The sequence below is a fragment of the Lepisosteus oculatus genome, chromosome 26, assembly GCF_040954835.1.
Source record: "Lepisosteus oculatus isolate fLepOcu1 chromosome 26, fLepOcu1.hap2, whole genome shotgun sequence".
NCBI lineage: Eukaryota > Metazoa > Chordata > Actinopteri > Semionotiformes > Lepisosteidae > Lepisosteus > Lepisosteus oculatus.
The window spans coordinates 7,286,470-7,307,935 of NC_090721.1; the positions used below are offsets into that span (position 1 = coordinate 7,286,470).

Here is a 21,466-nt window from a genome sequence, read left to right on the forward strand (position 1 = left end):
TCTCTCAGCCTCTCTGTCGGTCTCTGTCTCCTTCTCTCACACTCCTGCTTTCCTCCTCCAGCTCTGTCCCTCTCCTCTCTCCAGGTATCGTGTTGAAGCCCAGGGTTTGACCAATAGAACTGTGAAATGCCAGGGTTTTTTTTTTGTCAGGGTGTGTCTGTGATTGATCGCGGCTTTAAATTTTCTACGGTTTCCATTTTCATACAAACCATCCCGCCCCGCCCCTAATTTCAAAAGGTGATTGGTATCGGTTGTTTCCGGTTTCTTTCTTTTGCAGGCGAGGGGAATTTAAAAGCCATGTTTTGCCTTTGCAGGAGCCTCTTACAGAGAATTGGTTTAGCGTGGAGTAGGATGAAAGTGTTCTGGAAGCACAGTCAGCACTATTTTCTGTCCCGGTGATAAGGATACATTTATCACAGCTGAAGGAAATCCTGAGGTGGCCATTGAGCCCACTTGGCAATTTAAAGGTATTTTATTTCTTTTTGAAATACATGACTAAGTTTAATTGCTGTTTTATGTGTTTTTTTGAAGAAGTGGTCTGTATAGTTTAGGTTTTGTGATATTACACACCCTGCTGTTCTTTGAAGTCAGCTTTTTTGGAGAACACTTATTCTGAAACTCTGGTGTTTCAGTCATTAACTTTGTAACCCCAGGGTGTAGACTTGAATGGTGTGTGCACGCCCATGCATTGGATTGACTCAAACCCAGACAGAAAGCTCATGGAGCTCTGGTCTGATTTACAAATCACCAAGACTCATGCAGTAAGATAAGTGCCATTTGTTTTCATTGGTTCTGGCAATGGAGCCCCAGTGATTCAGGGATTGGCCCAGACTGGAGCTCTGCTTCAGCAATTTCAAGTACATTTTCATCATTCCTCCAGCTTGCCCTGGAGATGCTTTTTGGCAGCACTCAGGACACACTGACCAAGCCAATGGAAGGTGATTCATTGAGATGTTGATAAGAAAGTGGCTTGATGAGGCACTTGGATCAGTATTTAACAAGCAGGCACAACGGCAAGTATCCTGCGTTCTGTTATCATCATTCCCAGCATTTTTCTCAATACTTCAAACATTTCAAAGATAACAAAAGTATTACCTGATTTAATGGTAAAAGTGCAGACACACGTGTGGGACATCCTGTAGTGGCATTGACAATCATTCTTTTAAAAATGGTTAGGTTATACGGTTGATCATGCTATGAATTGTGTAGTACATTTATGTAGTACATTTGCCCAAGAGAAGTCATTAAACCTCCAGTCTAGGTTGAATTCCAAATGGTCTCAGTGAGGCATATTATCATTGACTGATTTACAATGTGCTTATAATCTAAGGTTAGAGTGTGTTGTAATATGACAGCCCTCCTGCTGAAAAGCTAATTGGAAAGCCAGATTTTTTTTGGGGGGTGGGGGGACTGCTGACAACAGTTTTTAAATACTTATTTATGAATTTTCTCTTCAGATCTTAGATGGGCAATGTGATCTCCGTGGGTTTTAAACCTTATTAATGCGTGTCACATTGGTGGGGAATGTATTAATTATTAATGAGATTGGAGCATAAAACAAAATCTACAAAGCAAAATGGAGCAAGAACAGTCCATCGACGCACAAGCGACAGTAAGCCCACTGTAGCGCCGTATCTATTAATAGTCCTGGACAGTAACTCTGCTACCACTTCCAGCAAACCCTTTGCTATGTAATAATGCATAGAGCCTCACTGATTACCATGCATATATTTTGTATTTCATTAACAAAGTGCCCAGTGAGACAGGTTTGGGGGGAAAAAAAGATGTTTCCATAGCTACATTGAATGCACCCTGCGCAGCAAGCAAGAAACCCTCTCTTTTTTTTCCTTGCGTGTGCTAATTGTTTCTTCCTTTGCTTGGCAACGAAATAACAGAACCACCGACACAGCTATGGCAAACTCATTCCAGAGGCATGCGTCGTATCCTGAAATAAATAAATTAATACTCCAAAATTAATTAGGTCTCATGTTCACAAGACGATTATTGTGTTTCCTTAAAACTTAGCACGGATCTCACCTATGCTCAGATCTGCCGCTGCTCACACGTTGTGCCTTAATGCTTAGATAATACTGAGAAAGCGAAACATAAATCGTTTAACAGAGATAAGGCTCATTACATCTGCTTGCATTACTTCTGCATTAAATTCATATAAAGAACATTGGGGATTGTAGATCTGATGGTTATTCAAAGTATAATGGTGAAGGTAGGCTGTTAAGGTTTTGCTTTAATATGAACATTCAGTTTTCTGGATTTTAATATTAAGGCAAAAAGCTGGAAATTAAAAACCCATCAATAAGTCAATCAGAAAACCAGTTCCTTTATTTCTAAAGTGACTGACTGGGCAGGTTTCTCATGCTGATGTGTCTCTCCTGGACTAGACCCGTGGTCTAACTATCTAGTTTCATGGGAATAAGGAGCTCTCTGAGTTCCTGGGCTCTTGAAATGTTTTGTAATGCCACAGTCAGCATCAGCGGTTTCTCATCAGTTTCTAGGCTTACTGTGGCTTTGCAGTATTTAACTCTCAAGTGTTTCCCATTTGTCCTCAGGATACCAAATAAATATAAAGATATCCATGTTTCATCCCACTTCTTATATAATACTACTACTAGTGATGATGCTAACACACATGCTGTAGAGTATATCCCAAGGCATGCTGCGAGAAGAACTGTTCACAACTTGTGTATCTCCATACCATGGGACGGCAATGGAAATGAAAGACAAATCCGATTAAAGCACCAGGTGAAAACCTGGACAGCAGATCTGCAGGCCAGTGCCATTCATTGGGACTTCGGCTTTTTCAGAAGATGAATTTTGCTTTGCATGTTTAATGGCCTTTTAATTCTGCCATTTTCTTGTTCTATCAATACAAATTCACTTACAGCTGGAAAATGAATAGCCCCAGCGAGCTCCTGGAGGAAGGCTGTATAATTTTCCCATTTGAGCTGATGTCTGCGGTCGTGCTTCGTCCTAACAGCCTGGATGATTAGTGATTAAAATGTTTACAATGGGAAAAGGTACCAACAAACAACTGTGCTTGCAGTCGGCTTTCAAAGATGAATGGCTCCAGAGCTGATGACTTTTTAACAACCTGCTTACTCGGTGAAAGAGCTTCTCAACAGAGAGAGGTAAGACGAATGTGTGTGTGTGTGTGTGTGTTACTGTGGGGAACACAAGAAATAACAAACTAGAGCGTAATTTCTACTTTTTTTAGTGGGAATGAGATGCATTGATAATTCGACTGATAATATAAAGGCTTTGTGGTTCTTCCTGCATGTCGGACCACGTGTGGGAGTCCAGCAGAGGCGCTAGCCCTCGAGTTATGATAACGCCTGCTCCTTTCAAAAGGGACTTCGCATGAATTGAACAGAAATTCAGAACAACTCCTTATCTTGGGGTTTTCGTTACTTCTGTTTGCAACGTGCACGTGCCTTTCCTCACGGTGGTCTGCTGCAGCCTGCAGTGGCCTTGGGGAACTCTTCTGTCCTCATAGACACTCCAGTGTGCCTTCCAGTTTCTTCTTCCCACAGTTATCCTGTGAAATGAGTATGGCTCAGCCCGTTTGCTGAGTGTAGGGCAGGACAGCTCCTTGTGACCTTCCACAGGGTCATTCGGTGTTCGGACTTTTCTGTACTATGGATGGGGACAGTTGGAAAGGAATACCACGACAATTCTGAACCATTGTATTTTTTTCTGCTTTGCCTTTGCTGAACATCTACAGTACCTTGCTTTCACAGTGTATTTCTGCACTTAACTGTGTTTTCGCTATCACTTCAGGTTTCACCATGCTTTTCACTGGATAATGTGATACTGTATGTCATACTAGTACCAGGATTGTAACTGCCCAATCAGGGTTCCATCCAGGCATCTCCTGGTTAGAGGCCCAGCTGGTTTCTGGAATGGGTTTTTTTTCTGCATTTTTTAAAAGCTTAAATTTATTATAAATCCATAGTTTCCCGTTCCATTGTTTCATCAGACCTCTTCCTGCAGAGGTGGAGCAGAGGTTTGTAACTTATAAGGACGATTTGACTTGGGGCTGGAAGCGCTGGATCTGGAAAGGTGAAAGGTCATGGGAGGGCGTCTTATTCAGGCTGAGTTCACAGAGGGTTTTTCCAACAACTGGACCGAACTTGAATCCGTGACCTGGGAGAAAGCAAAACCAGCTGTTTCAGAGCAGCGGAAACACCGCAGGAAGAGGTTGTTCTTTTTCTCCAGCAGATGGAGAGAGAAGCTCTGGATCAGAAATGCAAAATCTGTCTTTTTTTTACCACAAAAGCCCCTTTGTCCATCTCAAGGTAGAGTGATCATTTCAAACATTTTTTCCTTTTGTTCCACTGCTGTTTCCACATACTGTCAAGTGTGATTCTTTTTCAATAGCTAAAGCAAAAGCTGCCATAAAAAATAATTTTCTGTAATACACAGCTTCAGATGTAAAAAGTAATAAGCTTGTGGGATGCATGGCTTTTTCATATTCTCCAAATTTTTTCGACATGTGTCCCAGCCTGAAAGTAAGCCATTGAATAATGCAAATCCCCCCAAAAAAAGTCCAGACTCATGAGCCTGCTATTTGTTCCTTGCGAGTTTATACGCTGGACAGCTGGAAAGGGGCTTATTTAAGGTGATGGGGTTCACATCTCCCACCCTTTACACTGTAAATTCTCACTGGTAAAGCCTGCAGCATGTGGTCTGGCATTATCATGTAGCCTATTTTTCAAAAGTAGCCTGGGTTTCTGTGTTCAGGTGTCAGCTGACTGCGTGCTGATATTGATCACGTTAGCGAGCCGACTCTCTCTGAATCGATGTGTGGCGTTACGACAGCACTCTTGTCAGTATGCCACTTGACCTACAATAGTCACACCAGCCAGTGTCATTTACAGTACAGTAAGTCAGTGAACAAAATAGCTAGACTTCTTATGGCTGTAAATATAAAATGTGTTTTAGAAGAAATCATATTCCCCCGTCACGTTTCCTTTGTATGAAATATTTACCATTACAGCCCTGGGTATCTCAGTTTAAACATCAACATACTGTACCTCAGAGCAAGGAGTTCCTGTTTTCTCACAAACTGTACAAGTACAAACACTGCAGCTAAAAGATCACACTGCTTTCTTCAAAAGTTTTGGCCTTTCCACCCTTAACGTGCAGTGTCTATCCCCGACAGTCCAGGAAAACTTTTGATGGTTGTTTTCTGTGTCTCTGCAAAATCTTTTCCGCTAAATGTGGCTCTATTGTTAATTTTTCATAGGGAGTGTGGGTCAAACAGGAACCTAATAGGAGCTGGTCCTGTGAATGACTGTCATATTCAGACAGTGAAAGTCAGAGAGGTCCCCAATTATCTACACATTCAAATAGCTGTGTGCAGGCACTTTCCTGTTTGCAAGTGGCAGGGAATCGATCTCATTTCATTTTTGTGTTACGTTAATGTACAGCACATAACCTGAAGGTTACTCGTGGGGCACACCACATTATGGAGCTTCTCGGATGGGTTCAGAAAGAAGTCAAGTCCTGAATATTGCCCAGGCTTGTTAAAGTTAAGAAAAAAGAACACGAATACATTAACCGAGAGAGCCAAGAGCCCTTAAATACGGGCCTGCCCACTGGTGGCTGTGTAACTATGGCAACAGCTAGAACTCGTTTCGAAAACTGAGACAATTGTGCCCAGCTTTGATTACAATACATGCCAGAAACAAGGGCAAATTGTGGCTTTTTGGTTGTGTGGATTACCCTTTTAAAATCGAGCAACAATGTGAGTTTTTCTCTACAGGAAAAATGGGGCTTGCTTTTTCAGGAAGTGAGCAAAACATGAATCATCTAAACTGTAGTCTTTGCCCTGATACTGTTAAACCCTACCACCGCTATAAACAATGATGATAAAGAAAGTTAATGGTGAAAAATCAAAACAGTGTTATAACACCATGTTACTGAATAACTGCAATAAATCCTTAGTCTTTGAAATATTAGCGCAGGGGTCAGATGGATGTACAGGATGTGCCACAGAGACACAAACTTTGCTTACATGTTTCCGAAAACACTGTTTTAGCATGAATTCTTACATTTCAGGCTGGGCTATTCTGTGATCGAGGAATTGTGTACCTTTAAGAATACTAGATGGAACTGCATCCAAATCATACAGTAAGTATCTCTATAAATTTGTTGTGTTTTCATGCTTTAAATAGTAATCCGTGATACTACGTGCCACAAATGAGTCCAATTAGAGAAATAATCAGTTCAACTGAGTACCAGAACAGATGGAACAAAATCCTTTGGCTGTGGAGGAAAGGAGTTGTGCACCATTGGTGTGGATCATCTCAGGCTCAATTAAAGACATTAGGTAGGATAAGTGGGACCAAGAGAGTTATTCTCCTATATTCATTGTTGGCTTTGTTTCATCTCCCAGTTACAAATATGTAAAGAGGTTCTTGTTTTTCTCTAATGCCTGACTGAAAAAATCTTGCTTTTATTTTCTAGATATGCACTCAATTCCAGTTTGTTGACATTTAACTTTTTTTTTCCCCCCAGCAATCGCACCATCAAATCAGGCTGTGATGAGCAGCGATGATGTGCTGTTGTGCTGTGGGTGAGTCAGGGATGGGGAGGGGGGGCCTTATTATTATTATCCTGGCACTGACCTGAGAAGCCCGCGCCAATGACGATGTTGCAATGTGAGGGATGGCGATCCAGGACAAAATGAGAGTCGGGAGTGACCTGCATGAAACAAGAAGCAGAGAGAAGAGAAAAAATAAAATGAAAAAGAATGTGTGGTGCTGCAGACAGTCTTTCACATTTCTGCTCCACTTCAGACATTCAGATACGTTTTTCTTCACTCCTTTCGTCAATATTATGTCTCTGTGTTGTAAAGCTCTGTCCAGATCCGTTAGCTTTGAAATAAAATGGCTGAAATGTCAATTAAATTGCTTACAAATGGGCCCCACCCAAAGATGGACGAACAGCGAGTGATAAACAGCAAAACTCTGTTGTTGACTATCTACAGTATGATTTATCCTTGCAGAGTTATGTAGTGTGCCATACCCCCTTGGAAGTATGATTTCTTTGCACTTTTAAATTTTTGTTTCTCACAGTCTCACGGCACTTGGAATCATGAGCTGCCAGCGTGCAGAAGTCTTCTGGAAGCAGAGCAGAGTGACCTTGGCTCCTGCGCATGTGAACACTCCCTCCTCCCACAGACCCTGCTCACTGCAGCAGCAGCCCCTGCCGAGCTGTAACCCACAGTGACAACTTAACAACCCACCAATATCAGCCTGCCACGATCGCTTCTTTGCTGCGCCTCTGTTCATTGCTTTTGAAGGCTGGTCGCCATTTCTGCGCTACGCTGCAACTTTTCTTGTTCCAGAGTCGGTTTTTGTTCCAGAGTCGGTTTTGGCTAGGGGAGGCAGAAGCCGATATGAAAATGAGGGCGCTAAATGATCTGCCCCCGCCTGTCGGAAGTGAGAGGAGTCTGTGAGGGAACGTCTCGGGGATCTGCATGTGTTAGTTGGCAGTGAAGCTGTGCTTGGAAGAAGTCTGCTGGATTCAGAGTGTAAGAACTCATAGCGTTTAGCAAATGGGGTGTTCTGAGCCCTCCTTTCCCGGCATATAAAAAACGATGAAAATTATTCTACTTAAGCAGGAAGCAAACATCCTCAGAATCATATGTTCTGTCTTTCTATCTCCGCATTTCTCACTACTCCAAAACCAGCAAGGCTGAGATGCACAGATCGCACAGTGAAAGCCAGGGTTTGCTTTGACAAAGGCCAACCTGGTCAGGGTTCGAACCGGAGACTCTGGTGTTATCGGAGCCAACCCCAGACTGCCAGAGCCCTCCCAGGCCTGTACTTCACCGGCCACTGTCGTACAGCAAGGCCTCCTGAAAGATTTGCTCAGGCCCATGGTTCGAACCAAACAATCGTGGCAGGACCAGTGAGAGACGAGACCATCTGTATTTGGAATACAGATGTATTACTCTAATTTCCGGAACTGCTCTCCAAGCCCTGCTCACCGTATACAAACAGCTCTCCACGATGGCAGGCGTGGACACCAGGCCTGGGAAACAGCGGGACACGTATCGGGACAGGATGTCAATGTCCTCCCGGGATGTCTGTATGTCCCTCTGGTCGGCGTCGGTCTTGCTGCCGCTGTGATAGCAAATCTGAAACGATGCCAGCAAGATCAGGAATACACCAGGTTTTGGTGTGATCTGACAGCCTCCAATTCTGGAGCCCCAATACATAAAGATTTCTAGAAGTGTCTTCCATCACTGGCATTAATCTTTCATTAAAGAACCATTAAAGAAAGTTTTTGCACACATCAATGAACTCTAAAATACTTTTCATGTAATATTTGTTCCTTAATTGGGACTATTTAGCTAGATATTCACATTCAGTCTGAGTTGAATCAGGCTGAAGATCCCTACTGTCCTCACATAACTTGTGCTGCAGCACTGTGTGGGTTTAGCGAAGGACATATATACAGGATGAGTGGCCTGGTACAATTATGCTGTCTGCTGCTCCTGTACACACAAGCAGTGCACAAATTACTTCTAAATTGTTGCTGGGCATAGCACGTTTAAACTGAGCGTCAGAGCAGCGGAAAAACAAACAGGACCGTCAAAGCATATTAGACCAAATGGATCTCTATCACAGACCTCAGAACAGTTTTATGCTGTGAGTTTCCTAAGTGACAGCGCTAGAATTTCATTTCATCTCTGAATTAAATGAAATATCTTGTAAAAGTCACTGATGCATATCTCTCTCCTCAATATTCTGAAGCTATCAGTTTACAGAATAAATAAAGTGCCTGGTCTTAAAGAGCTCTCTAAACAGCGAAACCATGCTGTGTGCCATTTCAGAGCCATTGTATGTTAAATTTGAAAATTCTGATGATTAAGTATTAAGGACATTGCAATTCAGAAGGGAAGAAAATTGCTTGCGGTCGGTGTTATGAGGAAGAGTATTTCCATTTAATAGACCGTGTGTAATTTCTAAAAAGTGCATCTAATGACTTTTAAAGATGATCCTGCAAGGTATGCACTGGTTTTTCTAGAAAGACAAACAGAAGACGTTTCTCGCCCAGATTTGATATCTGCGCCCTGTATTTAAGTTAATTTCCTTGAAATAGTAAGACCTTTATATACATACTTGATGTACAATGCTGAAACTATTTCACAATTGACAACATCCAAGGAAAGTGATTTACTGTAAAATCAGAACCTCTCCATCTCCAGTTCACATCTGCGGTTGCTATTGGTGTTCTTTTAGAAATATCCTGCAGATGCTGTCCCGGCATATTCTCAGCAGTGGGACTCCTACTGGGATTCCAGTGTACTGGGCAACTCAGTGCTGCATGTCAGGGAGACTCAGAGAGGTGTCTTCGTTGTTTAAAACGTTCAACAAACTTAGTAGACAGAGAGCCATGTAGGATAAAACATAGGAGATCATACAGTACTGTACAGTAACCAGAAAAGACGAGATAAGATGGAATGTTAGTGTAAGACTTAAAAGGGAGAGTTGATGGTTAAGTGCAGTAGAGCTGACTTCATATGTAAGTGATAGGGATAAATAGTCATACAGTACCAACAAAGATATTTTTAAAAGGGGAGAATATGGTGTACATTGGTGATGCAGGATACATGCTTTCTGCTTTTAGTGTACGCGTGTATGTGCCTCTTTGTCTGCCAAGAGAGAGGTGTCTTTGGTCACTCACCTTCATCAGACCTGGATACTCATTGGATGGAAGACCGTAAATATCATGTTTGGCTCCATGCGACTTCACCCCAATGAAGCACGGAAACTGGCTGCTGATCCCATAGGTGCCCGGCACCTTTTCTCTCCAGTAGCACACGTTGATTCTCCTCACCTGTCCGATTTAAGAATCAAGTCGGGTGCTCGGATTGAAAGGCAAACAGATAAATAAAACATTTCCAGCCTGATTAAGCAGCGCTGTTTACCTTGCATCACTTTAATTACCTCCAATCCCACTGCAATTCCGTGTGTAGCGATGTAGCTGCATGACAATCAGGATTTAATGAAATGTGCTCAATAATTCTAAAAATCAAATTTTCTGATAGCTATAGCTCTGCACTCTGTAGCTGCGCGTTTAATGAACTGATGTGTTCCTAGTAATGTAGGCGACCCGAGGAGATAGAAAAGTGACTGGCTTCCATAGAATTTCTCACATTAGCTTTCTTGTTCCCTTTCCTTCCTCAGATACCTGCTGTCTTTGGAAAAGGCCGGCCACGAAACATCGGAAAATGTTTCCGTTTAGGAGTGTTTGAAGATTCAGGATTTTTTTTTTGCTCTCTAAAGCTACAAGGCTTGCATGCTCCCAACTACAGTACGTGAAATCACATTTAAATCCCCATTCCTCCTAAGGAGCTGATAATGAAGAGCTTTACTGTTTGTTTTTTCACCATGCTGTGCAGGAGGGAGGGTGCTGTTTATTCTAAGTGTAAAAAGCATTGTGTTTCCTCCAGAGCCTCACGCATTCCTTCAAGGTCTGCTGACTCTATCAGCTACTTGGCTAGTCATAATTCATCGCCTATGGCCAGGGGACTGAGCTATTTTTAGAATTTCTATTTCTTTCTTTTTTCATTTTATGTATTTCACATCGAGACTCTTCAGATGTGATACTCATTCTGCAAAGGGAGTGCTTGCGTTCGCGATTAAGTCGAGCAGGAACCAGAACACAATTTTAAAACAGTCCAGATGGAGGCAAGCAGCACAGGCACAACGAAAATAGATTGTTTTAATTAAGTTCCATTGATTTATCACTGGGTGCTGATAAGACATTCCCAGATATTCGAGACAGACTGATGAGCTCCAGTTCTTTTAAGGGCAAAGTGTATATACTGTATGCAATGAAAGTCTCCTCACAGACACTTCTAAAGAAGCCCAAAGTCACGCCAACTCAGATCTACAGGGAACTTTCCAGTGGAACTCAAGGGTCCTTTAAGTCATTACTCTCTACAGTGAAGTACACTGTCCTTCTTTATGGATCTACCAAAGTATGAAGGTCAGGCTATTAAAGTGTCATTCTGCCATGCTAAATTTAAAGTAAGAAATTTATTTAGTCATTACTACTGAAAGAGGTGCCACCGGTTACTAACTCAAAAGCTTTGGACACTTATTTGCATTAGGATATTTAGTGTTGCATCATTTATAATAATCCATATATAATTATAATTATTATAATTGCTTACACTTATATTCTGGACACTTCACTCAAAGCGCTTTACAGGTAATGGGGACTCCCCTCCATCACCACCAGTGTGCAGCCCCACCTGGGTGTGACGGAACCCATAGTGCACCAGTACACTCACCAAATACCAGATACCAGTGGGGAGGAGATATATCTTATGTTTTTGCGTTATATGTTTAATCTTCATCTACTTGAATTTTAGGCATAAAATATACAGGAATTCGGACTAGCTCACTAACGTTTTCTTGGAACTGTAAGAACAGATCCAGGTGTGGAGGTGTGCAGCTGTTTTTGGTCTTCAAGCAGGTACTGTACCTGTAGGGGGAGCTGCAGCCCAGTGAGGCTCAGCATGGTGTTGGTCCACGGGCCCGCAGTGATCACCAAGCTCTTCGCACTGTATGTCCCGCGGCCTGTTGTCACGGTGACCAGAGACCCAGGCCGGATGTCGAGAACTTTCTCCCCATCCCGAATCACTCCTCCTAGACGCTGGAACACCGCCTTGGGGAGTGAGGCGCGTACCAGATCAAGGCAGTTAGCAGAAGAGAAAGGAGAAGGATGAGCAACGCATTTGTCTACGCCTGTCCTTGCCTGCTCCACTCACTGCAAGGGTCCAGATAGGCCAGGGTTCAGCTAACAGGCATAATGGTCTGCCTGTGCACAACACAGCCACAAGCCTAACAGAATCACAGTGTACAAAAGCAACACATCGCAGGGGAATTCTATTACTGCTGCTGTGAGGAGAGTGCTCTGCGTGGATGTAATAATGATGTTTAAAGAGCCACATGTCCATGGGTGCAGTAATACATCACAATATCCAAGACCTTCCGTCTGTTTTGTTTTTGTTTCTTTTTTCTTTTTTTTGGACTATATAATGTTCGTTTTGGAAGAAAGAACTGTTACTTCATGAGCGGGATCTGTGTGTTGTCCCTGTGCTTCAATCAACAGGACAGCTGAGCCTTGACTCACAAAGAGGACTCCTTGTGAAGGGTTAAAGGCATGTTCATTGCCATGGCCAGAGAGCACTTGTCTCTAGTAAGTTATTTTGGTTAATGCATGTAGTGCAGATCTGGAGACTGAAGAGAGGAGAAAGGGATAATCTGTTGCATCTAAACACTGGAGGCAGAATAGCTGTTGCCTACTCGAGATTAGTTTCTTTCACTGTCTTAATTAGTTTTCAGTTACTTTGTAATGGTTAGCCTTTTTTATTTAAATTTATTTTATAAGCTTACAGAGAAATCTTGTGCCACGAAAGTGTTTTTACTGCCTAATGAAGGGTTTACCTATCTTGGTCCTGGTGACTGCTGCCCCGTTTATTAATTATTTATTCATGCAATTCTCTGTGTTTAGTTCAGATTTTGCAATTGAATTCAATTCAGTCTTTTTATCCTTCCAAAAACTTTTGGGAAAGGTTTTTGATGAGGATTACTTCTGTGCAATATCCGGTACTGGTGAGTTTAAACTTGCAGGCTGGATTCTCGCTTAGCCTTTGAAAGAAGCACTTCAGAGTCAGTTCTTTCACATTAAATTACATTTCAAAGCCGGATTCCTTTTTTGATTCGGTATTGAGACACTGCTATGTCAAATGAAATCTTCATCACTAGATTTTGTATTAAAAACTTTAAAGTCTTGTATTAACCATCATAACTAGAGAGGTTATTGGATACATTTACAGTATATTCTTCACCAGAAAAATCCTTTTTTCCTGGAATACATTTACACTTGACTCATCTCTCATGGCGTATAGACTCTGTCTTCTCTGCTAGAGTGTGCCTCATTTTCCCTTTTTTCAAGTTGTTGAATTATTGAGAACAGATCTTAATTTTGTGGTGTAAAAAATGTTCACTTTTCATGTTATCTTAGGGTCCTCTGCAATGTGGAGAAGGGGATTTCTAGGGTAAAAACAAAAAACAGTAGAGTTGGGGAACACGATTGTTCTGTATGCTTCTTAAATGAAAAGAGATGTCAGCCTTGTGTTACAAACTGCATTTTAGGATTAATTGCATCTCTTTAAGAAAGCTGTATCTTTATTTTATACTGTGTCCATCAGTACTTAATTTTTAATTGCAGATACATTGTTTTAGAGTAAGGAGGGCTACATTATTATTTCTTTTGCAAAGCACCTCCCAGGTACAGTACATCACATCAATGATAATGACCCTATCATGCTTTCTCCTAACAGGAATCTGACATCTCTCTCAATCTGTTGCTACGTTGATGTTTAAAATGGATCAGAATGTATTAAGACTAGATGAAAATAAATCAATGGGCTGTAGAAATAGTGCCAAATGAGGGGCATTTGTTTCCATAGTGCTCAAGTAGCTTAATCCATATTTTGTGAATGAGCATTGATTTCTTTTTTAACATAATACTAATAGAAATACTACTGTCGAGGGATGATGGCTGTGCATTACAGTTGCATTGTCTGTGCCCGCAGAAACCTGCACCTGCTGTAAACCTGAGAACATGCTCCTCTTCAGCAGATCTGTAAGTGAAACATGGAATAAACTAGCTGGGGGGGGGGGGGATGGCTTGATTTCTGAAGAAAGGGGCAATGTTCTGGTTTGCTAAGCAATCCTGAATGCAGTAATAAATGTGTGCAAAGCCAGCTCTGTGGAACAATTAACAGTTACACTCAAATGTAACCAGTCCTGTGCTGTTTTGTGTCTGTGTGTGGGTTTGTGAATTCCAGGACTGACTTTGACCTGTCTCATTGCTCAGTGTGGGATAGCTGCAGAGTGGGAGATGATGGGCACATCACTCTTGGCGCACTGGTGTGGGAGGGAGAGTTGACACTTCATCAGTAATTTTGTTATAGGCTGCAATAGAGTGTTGGTCATAACTTGTCAGTAACCTGCTATCTTTCCTACATGCTTCAAAACAGTGTCCGAGAGAGGGAGCACATTAAATCGGACTACAAAAAAAGATTTTACATCAAGACATTTTTCTTTTTCTGCTTCATGTGGGAGTTGATCTAATCTCCATACTGTGTAGTTTTCAGTCTGTAGTCTACAGGGCTTTGCAGTAATAGGGATGTCCCCTTGGATTCCATCAAATACTTTTCTTGTGTTTTCCAGGAATTAACCTGGAATAAACAGCACTCAGATCACAGGAACAGAGGGGGGATTACCGGAACTCTAATGGGAAAACACAGCTTTCATCTGCAAAACTCGATGCTGTGATCATAAAATGTACAGAAGCCTCGTATTTTTATCTCATATCATGTATACATGTTTTTTTTTTCAGTCGTCTCAATTCTGACTGCAAACCAATGCACATTTTATTTTGGGAATTATGCATAATTGTTCATGTACATGTTTCCTTTGCCTTTTGCTCTAATCTACTGCCATGGTTTACCACTGTAAATGTAAATGATGATTTTTGCTGGAAAAAAAATATTTACAGTAATATTTAGAGAAATATTTATAGGAATTCACAGTGAGTGTTAAGTAAAACAAAACCTTGATGAGTGTGAGTGGCATCACCTTGCAGTTTTTTACCATGGTAAAAGATTCTTAGAGCTAACTCCTGACAATTTCTAAGTGCACCTTTAGGAACAGCTGAGAACAGTGCTAGTGTGCGCAGTACCTGCACAGCCCTGAGCGCCCGGTCAGCAAACAGCACACCAGCGGTCTTGTCAATGAGAGCCCCGTCACCACTGATTCTCTTCACACTGGGGAAGCGCTGGGCAAACTGGACCGGGTCCAGAATCTCAGTGGGCACCCCATTCTGCAGCAGTGTCTTTTTATACATCTGAAAATCAGGCCCCTCCTCCTGGCCCATGACCAGAAGCCCCGTGCGCCTGTAGGAGAGACCAGAGATGGTGGGATTTGAACTCTTTCAAATAACTCTTAACCACGTTTCCCAAGGAAGCAAGGGCTGTGAGCAAAGCCTTTGAAAACGAAATGCAAATGACTCTTGGAGCAGCTAAACTGATCTGACCTCAGATCAATAAAGTCCGGATCTCTGCACTAACACCGAGAGGATTCAAGCAGGTTGAACATAGATGGAAATCTAATCTATTGCCAGAATAAATGATCCGGTGTTGGAGGCAGGGATAAAATAACATGGCTGACAAATCGCCAGGATGTTCTGCACACGTGTGTCAACAGCATGAGAAATGTGAACAGAACAGTTGCAATGTAATCAGCTCCTGGTGTGACTCTGTCTTGGGTGGCACAGTTCACTTCTGGTTTTTTATGGTTCAATGAGCTTCTGCCTTTAAGTGCATCTGAGATCTTTGTGCAATTGTGACTTTAGTGGATAAACCCCTGAGGGTTTTCAGGGGCCTCCCGATAGACTCAACCAGTAAAGGTGCTCAACTGACTGCAGGATGACCTCTATTATCACAGATTCAAGCCTGGGTCATGTCACAACCTGACTATGGTTTCCTCTATACTGTATGTGTCCATGGGGGTATTTTGGGATTAGTCAGCCAGGTTCTATTTGCAGGTGGGCAGTGAGGGACGTGCCTCTCCTCCAGTCAGAATCGAATCACTCGGATCACTGAAGGTGGACTGCCAGAAGCTGGACAGGTCAGAAGTCCACTTCTTCATTCTCCCCGTGTGCAGTTGTGAGATTTATAGTTACAAGCTGATGTGAAAAATATGCACAGCTAGACATAACAAAAATAAATAGAGATACTAAACAATAAAGGAGCAAAAATTAGAACCATTTCTGGGTAACAAATCAAGTAAACAAATCAAGTTACTTTTAACCCAGGGAGGGTTAGGACGGTCTTTGACCGAGGGTGAATATCACTCTTCTCGTGTTGTGTGTAGGCACAACCTCAAGAGGAACTTTCACATCGCAGAATGCAATTGAAATAAGAGCAAAGGTATGCACAGCTAACTTTTCTGCCGGTTTGCAATCAACACTCCATTGGTCTATTTAAAGCGTTTGGAGATGAGTTATAATTCAGCAGCCCATAATGGCTGATGGATTCATAGCCCTGTCTACAGCATGATCTCAGCATCACTCCGGATCCGCCAGCCAGCTTGATGAATTGGCAATTTCAGCTGACATGACTCCACAGTCCATCAGGGAATTTTATGATGGCTTGTTCTCCCAGGGAAGAGTGGGGTGGAGGGGGGGAGGGATCAAATATGATCCATGCTCTGATGTCATACCCCTCTGAATGATTAGTATGTCTCTAGAGCTAAAGAATGGCCCTGAGTGAGGTTATAGTTATGGAGATTTGGGATATCTCTGTCTGTCCAGTGGTCCCTACCCGATTGTGAAATATGGCTCCAACACACAGAATCATTCACAAAGATATACTGACTTTTCACCACAGTTTTCATACTTCAAGCTTTCACAGCTACAGGGCCACAGACTGCCTTAAACTCCGGGCCATAATTCACTGGCACGGGATGAGAGAACTAGATTTCATGATGTTAATACTGTACAGAAAGATTTTACACTTATGTAAAGAAATCATTCCTTTAACAGAAGGCTTATCAATCCCTCTCCAAAAAAATCTAATCAGATGCCTGATTGCCATTTGTCCTGCTGTGAAGGGAGAGATGGAAAAATGAATGCAAGGACACGGGGGTCGTTTCCTGTGAGTCCAGTTCATTTCAAGCTTTGGGTAATGCAGCCAAGGTCTACATGGATACAGGATCCTATCCCTGAATAAACTGTGGTATTATGCTGATAAGAAGCCTATTGTACAGTGGATCCTACACTTTCCGTTGATCAGTGAAGAGGTTAAACTACAGAAATAAGTCAAGGTTTATTCAACGCTGAAAAGAGAAGAAAAGAAACACAACGTTTCGGCTGTGGAGCCCTCTTCAGGTGTCAAAATAAATGTAAAGACACAGGGCTCAAACCCGAAGAAGGCTCCACAGTCGAAACATCGTGTTTCTTTTCTTCTCTTTTCAGCACGGAATAAACCTTTAGTTGTTCCTTTGCAGCCTGCGCATGCTGACGCGGCCCCCTACTTGAATTACTTTAAACTACAGAAATGCCTGTTTGATGAGGTAGCATGACCGATCATTGCTGTAGCATAGCTATTCACCAAATAATTGGCCTGGCTAACTAAAATGATAAGCCACTCTGCAGGGTCTGGGTCCTTTGGGTTAAAGGCAGATTGATGGGGCACCTGTACAATTGCACATTGGCTTCTTTTTCCAGCTGTTCCCACAGCTGGTAGCTCTCCTCCATCATGCGTGTGTAGAACTCTTGCTCGTAGGCCTTCCGAATGATGCGTGTCTGTCCGTGTGAACTTCCCCGAGAGTGGGGGAGAACAAACTGCGAGGGGAGAGATTCAAATTAAACCGGGGACAGGTCTCAAAAACACAAAACCAGCCCTGAGCTGAGAATCCAGGCCACCAAACAGCACTGCCGCCAGTGGAATGAGACAAGAGTCCTGGTTTTTCTTCCTGTCTTTTGCCCCTGTGCTCCTGTGACAGCCGAGCTCCGTCTTTCTTTCATATTTCAGAGGTGATATAATATTGGAAAGAATCGAGGTGAACATCATTCAGGTTTCTAATGCACAAAGATGGGTGAAGTGCCACAACCTGTGAGAGCTAGTTTAAGTCTTTTCCTTGGAGAAATATCTGAGTTATTAAGACTGGTGGATAATGCATGTGGGTAGGGTCATTTTAAAATTCCACAATTCAAAATCACATCCACTTTTCAAGCACAACAGCAGCTACATTTTATTTGCAAATGGTTAGGGGTGCTTGGTAAATCATATATCTTTTCATTTGCCCTTATGTGTCCTCATTTAAAAAAAAATCACATTTTTTTATGAGAAACATCTCTAGCTTCTTATTGGTGGGCCAAAACACTCACATCATCTTTTAACATTTATACTGTTATATGAAAGACATGCCATTTTTGTGACATTCACTAGAAGTTTTAAAATGCTGCCAAAGAGCCCGTTCACTGTTCATTTAGTCCTGCAGAGCAGACTGCTACAGCATACATCGGTTACCTAGTATATGGATATTAATATACCTATCATTGCAATTAAGTGCAATGACAGTTTTTTTTTAAAGTTACAAATAGTTTTTCCCTCTGAGTCTGTGTGGAAACATGAGCAGAATGGTGGCATTTCTGCACAGATCATGCAAACTTCTGTACAGATCATACTGTACATGAGTACGGATCGCGCTGTATGGCCCAGCTGGGTGAGACACACGGACAAGGAGCTGCTCCCTCAGTACTGACCTGTTCAAGGAGGAGCACTTGCTTGTTACTTTTCGCAAGGTGATAAGCCGCGAAGGAACCCTGAATTCCTGCTCCAACCACAATGCAGTCGAAGTGGGAGAGCGCCATGGTCAGAAATCTGTTCTCGCTCACGTTTTCTCCAAGTTTAAAGCCTCTCCACAGTCTTCTGGCTCCACCTCCTAACAACTGTGTCCAAAGGTCAAAGTCGCAGTTATGCAACAAGCGTGACGTCGTGGTGCTACGCTGTGCCCTACTTCTGCAGCTGCCCGAGGCAAGGCATGGGGCTATCTCACACACCTGCTCTTCAAAACGACTGTGGTAGCACTTTCAAATAAGCGCCTGTATTTTTCATGTATTTACATATGGAATCATCCGTAATTTCCTGTTAATCTGACATGCACTTGATCAAACTTTATTAAAGTCAGTGCCATCGTGGTCTGGAGAGCATCAGCTTTAATACACATTTTTTTAATATCACTGATTTCTATCCCTGTGGATATCTTAAATCTTATCTGAGAGACGCTTACTAGGACAGAGAGTCAAAGTGTCTTCCTGACAGATGTTGGAATGCTTGGTTCTAAAATGAAAAACAAAAAGCAGATGTCAGAATATTTATGAGGTTCAATAAGAAGAAAAAGGTAGTTGTCATTATATATATATTTCAAATGATGTCTCTTCTTGTTGTTCGAGACATTCACTAGCTATTCACTCGAAATAAACTCGAATGCAGGGGGGAAGATCTGTTACAATCCAGAGTAAGCAGATGGTTCCCTTCGGTACAGCCTGGGGATTTTTTAATAGAACATGGACTGCTCAGTACACTGTGGGGTTGTTCACATGTGTCTAAGAACCTCATACTATTCCACACTGCAAGCAGCTCTTTTCATAAATACAACAAGGTCTCCTAACTATCCTTACTAATCCATCTCTCACCTACCTAATTACACCACTAATTGGCTTAATTAGTCAACATTAACATTGTGTTTATCCATTGACTGGTGTAGCATCTTCAGCACAGGAAACATGACTCAATCTAAATCTGGACAGTTCTATACTTTTTGCTAAGTGACTTGTTAGCTTTCAGGAGTTAATGTATCCCTCCAAAAACATCTTCAGGTCATGGGCTTTAAAGAGGATCCAGAGGCATTTTTCTCCACTTTAGGATAAGTGGGGTGGGGTTCCAATCTTCCTTTCCTTAACGGGAACACAGACGGGTGACACCCCAGTATCAGCACCATGTTCGAAGCTCCTTGAGTATTGTCTTTTGGGATAGCAGAAAGCATAAGTCCTCCGGTGGGGAACATATGACTATTATTCTGTTTTGTGGGCTTCTGTAGTGCTGTAGATTTTGAAACAAGTGCTCTAGTGTGGCACTGAGCAGGTTGCTCATACATGATGCCCTGAGTGCTTGAGTGATCTGTCTCTGTCAGCCATCTGGGCACTTTGACTTTCACCCACATAGCATGCTCCTCTCCTGTTAGCTGTGCGACCATGAGCAGCTGCTCTTTTCATTACGAATAGTGCTTTCTCCATGCTTTTATCTCTCAGTACCCCCTCATCTGAGTCCTTTCTTCCCCACCTAAAAGCCTTTCTGTGGACTTTTTGCATTATGAGTCAAACAGCAACAAATAAATAACTCTGAAGTACTTGTACTTTTTTATTGTTGCTGCTCCTGTGCCAGATGCTAGTTTATTTTTTTTAGCCACTGTTCTGCAATCAAAGGAGCTGACATTTCTAATGCACCTTTGTGACTGTGTAGTTGACATGCATAATGTAGTTACCTTTTATTTCCCTTCTGTCTTCCTGTCAGCTCCGGCAACAGCAAAACATATCAGTAGGAGATTTATTTTCATTAAACCTTAGTTTTCTCCTTTGAATTAATTCAAGTGAACGCTGGGGTATAAGGACTTTAGTGTTTGTTACTGGCGATTTTCTTTATTATGTGCAAATTTTCAAATCACTCCTAACGTCTTTCTGTCTCGGCTCAAAGGGACGCTGCCTGAACCCACATGGGGAGAATCAGGAAGTGTAGACAATGCACAGCTCTAATGATTTAATTGATTTTTTTATTTCCTTTCATTCTTTTTTCAATTCCTGCTTTTGCTACAGGCATCTAGAGTGTCATTCTGAATAGGCTCATTTGCAATGGATTGATTTTAAGATCGGTTACCCTTTGGTTACAAAGACAGAAGAACTTGCAGTGTCATCACAGCTGAGATGAGTCAGACAGAAGATCTGGCCCCACTATTTCCGAGCACCCTGTTGCAGGTAGGATTGCACTAAAGCATTTTTCCTGGATAAATCACTTGTGCAATATCTAATTTTGCTTGTATGTGATGCCAGTTCTGATTCTGATCACTGCATTCACAATTCGCAATTCACTGATTGCAATTGTTCATCAATTACGAAAGAACTTATGTGAAACTTTAGAAACTCTCATTCCGAGCACTGAAAGTCAGATTCACGACAAATATAAGTTCAACCTTTGCCTCCGTCAGTTTGGTGATTGACGTTTCTAAAAGATGGGCAGACAGCTGGTTTGTTGCTGCATGCTACAGGTCTGAAAACTGAAAGGGAGAGTACTGACAATACATATTCAGTGTGAAGCACTCTTCCGTTCTGCCCTTTGCTGAATTTAATTAAGTCAGTGCAAGACTCACAGTTGCCAATAGTTCTGGTCATTCTCCAGAAAGGGTTTCAGAACTGTCATCAGTTCTTTCTTATAACATGCTGTAGTTTATCTGACACATGTATTAAAAATATTTAATATGAATTTGAACATAAAAGTACATCTAGAACTTCTACAGTAACTACCACCCATACCGGCACATTTCCCTTTACTATATACAGTACAGTATATATGCTACATTTTTACCTGTTTAACTATGCAACATGAATGTACTGTATAATGCTATTCCCATAGTGCAGAATCCCACCACAGCTCTTCTATATGAATGTCAAATCTGCTGGACAGTGGGATGTCAAAACAGCTCTCATGCACACTTTTACTGTATGTATCTACTGTCTCTCCAGTGCTGCTGTGGGATATTTTAAACGCGTAATTGGTTTGACATGATGACCG

General features: G+C 42.0%; 1 protein-coding gene and 2 long non-coding RNA genes across 3 annotated transcripts; 2 read left to right on the top strand and 1 right to left on the bottom strand.

The window, feature by feature from the left end:
- Positions 1-2,322: 2,322 nt before the first annotated feature.
- Positions 2,323-18,555, bottom strand: pipox (pipecolic acid oxidase). Its single transcript, XM_006640891.3, has 8 exons — positions 18,385-18,555; positions 17,312-17,460; positions 14,797-15,010; positions 11,527-11,709; positions 9,718-9,870; positions 8,015-8,164; positions 6,648-6,723; positions 2,323-4,161 (listed from the first exon to the last, which is right to left on the bottom strand). The coding sequence occupies exons 1-8, from the start codon at positions 18,490-18,492 to the stop codon at positions 4,031-4,033; spliced, it is 1,164 nt and encodes a 387-aa protein (XP_006640954.1). The 5' UTR covers positions 18,493-18,555; the 3' UTR covers positions 2,323-4,030.
- On the top strand, positions 4,130-6,731 carry LOC138225153 (uncharacterized). The gene is made up of 3 exons (XR_011183733.1): positions 4,130-4,313; positions 6,079-6,150; positions 6,538-6,731. It is a non-coding gene; the product is annotated as an uncharacterized lncRNA (long non-coding RNA).
- On the top strand, positions 12,173-14,367 carry LOC107079896 (uncharacterized). The gene is made up of 3 exons (XR_001480805.2): positions 12,173-12,243; positions 13,646-13,695; positions 14,286-14,367. It is a non-coding gene; the product is annotated as an uncharacterized lncRNA (long non-coding RNA).
- Positions 18,556-21,466: the final 2,911 nt, after the last annotated feature.